Source organism: Aquarana catesbeiana, linkage group LG03 (genome assembly GCF_042186555.1).
Source record: "Aquarana catesbeiana isolate 2022-GZ linkage group LG03, ASM4218655v1, whole genome shotgun sequence".
NCBI classification, from domain to species: domain Eukaryota; kingdom Metazoa; phylum Chordata; class Amphibia; order Anura; family Ranidae; genus Aquarana; species Aquarana catesbeiana.
Window position 1 is genome coordinate 506,818,367 of NC_133326.1, and position 8,669 is coordinate 506,827,035.

Here is an 8,669-nt window from a genome sequence, read left to right on the forward strand (position 1 = left end):
ACAATATTATACATTGGCCAATATTATACATTATAAATTGGCCAACATATTACAACATATACCCCCACTTGGATCGGTTCGAATCAGAATCGATTCACAACCAAACTGCTCAGACATCCCTGGCTCTTAAGATTGAAGCCATCTCTATGCTTTCCTTCTTCCTCTGGATTGTTCTTAGTTGTCTTCTACCACAACAATATAAACCAAACAAAAAACATATTAATATAAATTGAATAAACACAAAAATTATGGACAGAGTTCTCAATAGCGGGTGAGTAAAAGTGTTATTGGGTATGCTCCACCAAGGCTCCTGAAATTCTTTAGCAATTTTATTAGAACTAATGAGGTTTTCCTTTATCAGTTCTTGTAATTCTATAATTTTCCTACTATCCCTCTTAAATAATGTATCCAATTCAACTGTAAGTGGTGGTATTTTCTTAAATAAAGGAGAAATCATAGAGTCCCAATTGCCAAGATCAGTTTGCTCAATGTCCATAGATACTTGATTCATCTGGATATTGGCTCGAATGTCTTCCTCTCCAATTGTTAGCAGTCCATCGGTGAGATTCACACACCATCCTGTGATAGGGGTCCGGCACTGAACTTGTTTCTGCCAAGTGAATGAGGGAACCCCCAATGCACAGACCCTTGGGCCTTCTCCATGAATTATTCTCTTCCAGGCTGGTTCAAATTTCTGCAATCGAACCAGGCAGTTTCCAGAGTGTGCAGCAGCACAGCCCTCTATGTGCTCCAATCGCTCAAAAGAACAGGAACAAAGCCAAGTCTGGGAACGCCTGGTACAGCAGTTGGGGTCCATGGTTTTCCACACTTGGTTGTCCTTGACGACGAGTTTGCTTTCTGGTAGCAGTTGTTTCAGTATATTAGTGCCATTTCTCACCTCCACCTCACCAAGAACGATCATCTTGTAAACGGGTAAGGGTATTGTTGACCATGTAGGGATGTCGACAGTCAGAGGTATTTCCTGCTTTCCGATGCGATCTCTATTACAAAGAGTATCCAGGCTCCTTACATTAGCAAGGGCAAAGTTCCTACAAGTAACACCACTGTCTTTGATAAGATTGAATAATAAAGTTGAGTTCATTATCCTTGGCCATTCTCCTTGTTTGATTTCCTGAAGCCCTAGGCTCAGGTGTTCACTCAGCAAGTTTCCTATAATACCACAGACTATAGACTTGGATACATTATTGGTTTGAAGAGTTTTATTCAGTGCACTCACCGACATTTGAATGTTCTGCAAATCTGCAGCAATGGTGTGAATGTTCTGAATATCTATTTTCATTTCAGCTAGAGTGTTTAAATCCACTCTTCCCCCTTTAAGCAGTATCTGCTGTAATCCACCCACAAAATTCTGTTCTCTTATATTTAAACTCTCTATATCAACCCTATTCCAAATCGAACTACCCAAACTGAGGCCTGATATGATATCAGTACCCAGATCCCTCTTTGAAACTTTCTTAAAATTAAGCCCTTGTGTAGCATCCCAAAATAAGTTTACATGTGTTTGAAAAACCGTTTTAAACCATAATCCCATTGATTTTGGGCAACTCTCTGGAATGTTAAATGATGTAAAATTCAACAATAATGGTAATGATAAATATGAAACATCGCTATATACTAAATTTTGAGTCCGTTCAAGGAAAAGTCCATGTTCTGGCCACTGTAAAATTGTAGGACAGTCTCTAGAATTTGTGACCATTATATGTAAGATTTTTGTATAGACTCCATCCTCCATGTCATGAGGACTACAGGATATAATACCCTCCTTAAATACTGTAAAATTCCTTTCCAAAGTCATTTGCATTTGTGGTCCATTCTCTGTCTCCACTAATATTATATCTGTACTCCTGTTACGATCGCTTCCTTCTGGGTAAGTCCAAACAGCAGATTCCACAAAGTAATCAGATTTTGGCATCATGATCTCACATCTAACGACTATCCACCCCCCGGCTATGCCCTTTACCATATCCCCATGTATCTGGATGCCTTCTGATTCCCGTAAAACAGTAAGTTCTGTAGTATGATCCACTACACTTCTTTTACTTCGATCAGATTTCTCCACTTTAACTTGACACGTTTCCACTCTGATGTTTGTAATGCAAAGTAGTAGAGTGATTGACACTGTTATCAACACACATGCTAATAGAGAAGGCTTGTATTTGTCCAGGGGGAATGTCTTCATGTTGATGTAGTCCTCTGGTATTCGCATTACTCCTGGGACCTGAAAGACAATCTCAGGAAGAAAGTTAGACAATGCTTTCCTCCATCAAATCCATTTTTCCTTTAAATGCTTTGATCTGACATGCATGACTCCATCTTGACCTATCCTCTCCCAAGTCTAATAAGTAAACAGAGGGTCCAATTTTGTCTATGATTGCATAAGGGCCCTTCCACTTTGCCCTAGGAAATGGGTGAAACCCAGAAAAATCCTGTAACATTACTCTAGCCCCAATTTGGTATTCGCTGGTATCACCCATCGCATTAAACCACTGTTGTGAGCTTTTATGGGTACATTCATCAGTGGCACACACAGCCTTATGTACTGTAATCACATGATCCTTTAAGGTCTCTACCCATGATTCAGATAATGACACAGTTTCTAATGCGGCTGGGACCGGATTTATCAGATGTTCCCACGTTCTCATTGTTCTGCCGAGCAGAGCTTCATAAGGGGCAAAGCCTATGGACCTGCAAACTCTGGAACGAATAGTTGCCAGAACAAAGGGTAATTTTTCATCCCAATCGGTACCTTGCTCATTGACAACCTTTCTAAGAGCATTTTTAATTGTCCTGTTCATTCGTTCAACCTGTCCCGCAGACTCAGGGTGATAGAAGATGTGAAATTTTTGGATGACCCCAAGGAGCTTGCATGTCTCTTGTATCACATTACCTACAAATCCTGGCCCATTGTCACTGTCTAAAACTTTTGGTATCCCCCACCGACTAAATATTTCTTTGACCAAGATCCTTGCAGTAGTAGTGGCAGTACAATTTTTGGTAGCGAAAGCTTCAACCCAGTGACTGAAGGAATCCACCACAACCAGTAAATATTTGTTCTGGTGTGCAGTGTTAGGCAATTCACCTGTGTAATCAATTTGTATTCGCTCCCATGGTCCCATGGGAGCTTGTCTCATCAGTGCCCCTCTCCTCTTCCTATTTGCGGGATCATGCCTGGCACACATCAAACACGATAAGATATGGTCCTGCATGTGTTGTTTATTTTGAGGCCACCATGCTACATGATCTAATCTCTCTAAAGCTAAAGGAAGTTTGGGGTGTCCACCAACAGGGGATCCATGAATCCATTTAAGAATGTCTTTCCTCACACCTTTTGGGGCAACCCATAAAGATAAATTGTTTTTGTAAGTTATTAGAAGGCCATCCTTCACCTGCATTTCTTGACCCTCAAACTGCATGGGCCCAGTCCTACACATTTCTTTTAGTTGAGCTAATTCCTCATCCTGATCTTGTAAATTACCCAACTCACATGTCCTTTCTTCAATTCCTTTTGCTTGAGCACGTGTAAGGGCAGACACTGGAAATGACAAAGTATGCTCTATATGAGGCCATTCGGGGGATGTTACTGCAGCCTCCTTTGCTAATCTATCTACAGTATTGTTCCAGTAGTGCTCGGTTGTTTGTTTTCTGTGGGCCTGTACCTTCCGGATATTAATTTTTGAAAAGAATTGCGTTTCCTCCTCTATCATTTTCCATAGGGATGCATATCTTATCTCACTGCCATCTGTCCCTTTAAGGCCCATCACATTCCACCATGAAAGATAGACAACTGCACCCTTGCATACCTGGTCTGAGTCAGAAGCAATGTTAACAATTCCACCATCATCTCTTAACTCAATGAGAACTTGCAGAAGTGCTGCTATCTCCACATACTGTGCAGAACGAGCTCTACACGAATATGAAAATTGTCTCTGTACCTCGCCATCTTTTACACAAACACCAGCAAACCCTGAGATTCTACTTCCATCTTTATAATAAGAGGAACCATCAATGTACCAACATTCACTTTCAAGGTCAAAAGGTTTGGATATGGCAGTAAAAACTCTGTGCTGCAAACTCTTTCCTTGCACTTGACATTCATGAGCTTCACCTTCAATCATCAATCCACCAATCAGGACACTAGGTTCTTTTAACATCAAACCCTCAATATTCTCTGACAATAAAGCTGTAGTCCACCTCGCCAGCCTTTTACAATTCACATCTGCTTCTTTCCATTTTCCATTTGCTAACATGACTATAGGAGTGTGATGACTAGCAATGACGACTCTTTGTGTACCTGTCAAGTACCTGAATTTGTTGATTGCCCAATAACAACACAGCACCATACGAGTACACAAAGGATACTTCTGTTCTACAGTTGATAGTAAACGTGAAGCATAGGCTACAGGTCTTTGTTTTCCAAAATAGTCTTGGGTGAGTGCAACAGACAAAGTACTAAGGCCTACATGTGGATAGAGTCTGTATTCTTTGTTGGGGTCTGGTGATGCTAATGAAGGGGCATTGCCTAAAGTTTCCTTTAATGCTTCAATAGCTTGTGTGTGCTCTGATTTCCATTTCCATTCATCTTGCTTCAGCAGATCATACAAACACTCTGTTAATGATGCATAATGAGGCACAAACTCCCTGCAGAAACCTGTCATGCCTAAGAATTGTCTCAGACTTTTTTCATCAGTGGGCAAGGGTAGCTTACCTATCAGCTCGACCCTTTGTTCATTGATACTTCGCCCTGACTGTGCTACAGTAACACCCAAAAATTGGACTTCTTGCTTTCCCAATTGTATTTTCTTTGGATTAACTTTCAGACCTGCTTCTCTCAAAAGCAATAACATTTCACTCACATCGTTCACATGCTCCTCCATAGAGGCTGACCCAATCAAAATGTCATCAACATATGAAATTACTCTTTCAGGTTTTGAAAATTTATCAATCACTTCTTTCATATGTGAGTGAAATATTGCTGCACTGTCTTTGTAGCCTTGCGGAAGAACTGTCCAATAATATTGAAGGCCCGCCCAGCTGAAGGCTGTTTTGTATTGACATGTTGGGTCAAGGGGTAAATTCCAATAACTGTTACTGATATCAATGACTGTAAACCATTTCATTTCTGGCGTCAACTTGGCAATCATTTCAGGGTAAGCTGCTACTACAGGTGCCATACTTTTAGCATATTTGTTTAAGGCACGGTAATCTATCGTCAGCCTGAATGACCCATCAGGTTGGATGACTGGCCAGGCTGGCGAATTGCATATTGATGCACCCCTTTTTAATGTACCTTGCGCCTCCAATTGTTTTATAGCTTCTGTTATAGGTTTAATGGCCTCTTTTGGAACTGGGTATTGCTTGAGAGGTGCCGGATCAAATCCTTCCAATAAAATCATTGTATTCATCCTACCACAATCTTGTTTATGTTTAGCCATTATGTCTTCAAATTCACCCATTAGACTATCCCAACAGGGGTCCCAATCTCCATGTAACACACCGACGGGCTTTACTGCCGCTGTTACCAATTCCATGGGAGGATGCCACACATGACCCAATCCGTCATTTTCAGGCATCATCCACAACTTCATGTTTGCAAGATCAACTACCAGACCCTGCTGTACACAGACATCAGCACCAATTATGTCCTGATTTTGACAAACAACATCACACTTCCACTTCTCTCCCCCTATTTGCATCTCAACACCACGCACAAAAGGAGCTTCAATGGAATGTCCAGTGACACCTGTTATTTTAATTTTCTCATTTCCAGGGACAACAGATTTACTAAAACTAATAGCTGCCCCACTATCTAACAGCGCATTTACACGAGTTCCCCCTAATGTTACATCAACAGTGGGCCGCCCCCAGGAGTCTAATGTTAAATCAGTTAAGAATTGGCAGGAAGGGGCGTGGGGGGCTCGGAACCCCTAACAATGACTGGTAGAGGGAGACACAGCACTTTCCTTTTCTACTGTTGCTACTTTGACCCCTCCTGCTTTTATTTTTTTCATTTCTTCCTGTATCTTATATAGCTCCTTTTGCAAACGATCTCTCTCACTTCTTATTTCACTAAACGGCACCCAAGGCTGTTTACTAGGCCTTCCTCTGGATTCTGGCCTCCTATAACTACCTGAAGTGTTATAAGATCTTCCTCTCCAGGGTCCTGAATCATCTCTATTTTGCTGACCCTCGACTCTAAAAGTTCTAGCTGCATCAACCGCAAGACTGTCCTCTCTGCACTTTCTCCTCCACCCATTATCCGCTCTTAACAAAATATCACTATAATCGCTAGGATCAGGTGTAACAGATAAAATGCCTTCCCTGACATCACCATCCAATGCTTCTAATAACATTGCCCTATGAACCAAACCACCACGCTCAAAACCGGGATTTCCAGTCATCACATATACCATCACAATGCTAATTCTATCTGCAAGTTCATATGGGCATTCATCCTTCATTTGCCTAATTTTTCCTGACAAGCACACATTTGTCGTCACACCATACAATGCTTTCAATAGTTCCTTTAAAACATCCTTAGTTTTATGACGCTGGCCACAATTTTGCAAAATCCGTGCCCACAATCCGTTACCTACACTTTTCTGCAAAATTCTAGTTAGGTCCTCCACATTCAAGTTGTATGTGTCTCTGACTCTCTGCAAATCACAGAACCATTTCATGAACCTGTTTACATCATAGCGGGGTACCTGACCTATCTCCCTTATAATAGCTTCCATCTCCTGAGGCTTTAGTTGTTTTGTAATCAATTTAATTTCACTTGAATCGTCAGTGTTCAATACAGTTGTTGTAGTGGTAGGAGCTGCTGGTATGCATGGGGCTGCATGTAACTCATCCCAGGGATATATTGGCTTATAATCTTTGGCATCAGGCTTTATTTTAGAGGTATCATTTTGATGCGTGTAACTTGATTTTTCTGCCAACTTATCAAAAGCAATGTTAGCAGCATGTTTACACTCCTCCAACTGTTTCTCAACAATTTGTATTTTTACTGACAATTCCTCATTTACCCGACTTAAATCATCACATAATTTTGCCTTTTCAATCAATGCCTCCCCAGTAGTGATAGCGTGCAACCTGAGATCTGATATCCTCTCATTCAACCCTTTCTCCATTTCCTCATATCTCTGAGTCTGTTCTAGAATTTTCTGCTTTTTTTCCTTAATCTCCTGTATTAATTCTGTGCAACAAGATAGTAGTCCCTGAATAATGATACCCTTACGTTTCTTTTCTTTAGTTTTCTTATCAAAGACATTATCGGATAAAAAGCATTTCATTAAATCCCATGACTGTCTATATTCTTGGGGAATCTCATAAGGCCCCCCATGACTTTTTATATAATTTAGCAGCCATATATTCACATCCTCTCCCTTAGTGCTATTGTCACCGCCAGACACAGCCAAAGCCATTGTGAAGAATATAATGACAAAAAAAAACTATTTAAGACAAAAAAATAATGAACAAGGCACACTTACCAATTGTTAGGTTTCCTAGAACTTCCTTCCTGGGTCCTCACGGTCTTCTGTCACCTCACAGGATTGTTGTCACCACCGACTTCTGCTATTAAGTCCGAAAATGCTCTTCTGGTCACTTGAACGGCACCAGTGTAGTGATCGGGTCTATATTAATGTATACTGGGTTATATGATGTAGAGTGGGTATGATAATTAATACTTAGGTTATTATTATAATGATGATGTAAGTACTCTTCCGCAACAACCCAATTCTTCCAGAGAGATGCACTTTATTGACTTCCAACACAGAACAAAGTCCAAAGTCCACAGATGACAAAGAAATCCGACAGAGGAGATATAATTCAGAACCCCATGTCTTAGGTCCGAGTGTGCATACACAGACAAGCCTCACTCATACACAGATGAGCCTCACTCCCCCAAACCTATAGACTGAATGCCGTGTTATATTCACTAAATATTGAATGGCTGAGCAATTTGATTGGCCGTTCCAATTTAGGACTTGAACAGCCGTGAACCACCCCAATTTGCACTCCCGCTTATCAACATCAACAAGTCCCCTTTAGATATATTAATTAGATAAACAGAACACCCTTTTGAGCCCTTGGAATACCTACATTCCCGCATATCAACATCAACAAGTCCCCTTTAGATATATTAATTAGATAAACAGAACACCCTTTTGAGCCCTTGGAATACCTACATTCCTGCATATCAACAAGCCCCCCTGATATATTAGCCCCACAGGAGGGAGCCTCCGCTAGGCCAACCCAAAACATTCCCTGATCCCATTGTTACCCCCTCAAGTCTAATTACCATCAATAAATATTTCTTCTATGGTCCTTTAAACAATGTACCCTTTGAAATGTTCAATTAGGTTAACAGCCCATACATCACACCCCTAGGTAGACTTGCATGAGACTAGCACATCAAAGGATCTTCAACTGTTATCTTAAAATTGAGTTGGCTTGGACAATTTCTGCTCAACCCATACTCCAATACAATATTATACATTGGCCAATATTATACATTATAAATTGGCCAACATATTACAACATCAAGGACATACAAATAACACATACAGTGCAGGCGACTAAGTTACCACAGATGCACAGAACCCCTATGGCAAACTGCCAATAAGGAAATAAAAGACAAAGTAAAT

The 8,669-nt window shown here is 40.7% G+C and overlaps 1 protein-coding gene across 1 annotated transcript; it reads right to left on the reverse strand.

The window, feature by feature from the left end:
• Positions 1-5,945: 5,945 nt before the first annotated feature.
• Positions 5,946-7,596, reverse strand: LOC141133987 (uncharacterized). Its single transcript, XM_073623585.1, has one exon. It carries the CDS (start codon positions 7,443-7,445, stop codon positions 5,946-5,948), a length of 1,500 nt encoding a protein of 499 aa, XP_073479686.1. The 5' UTR covers positions 7,446-7,596.
• Between the last annotated feature and the right edge of the window lie 1,073 nt (positions 7,597-8,669).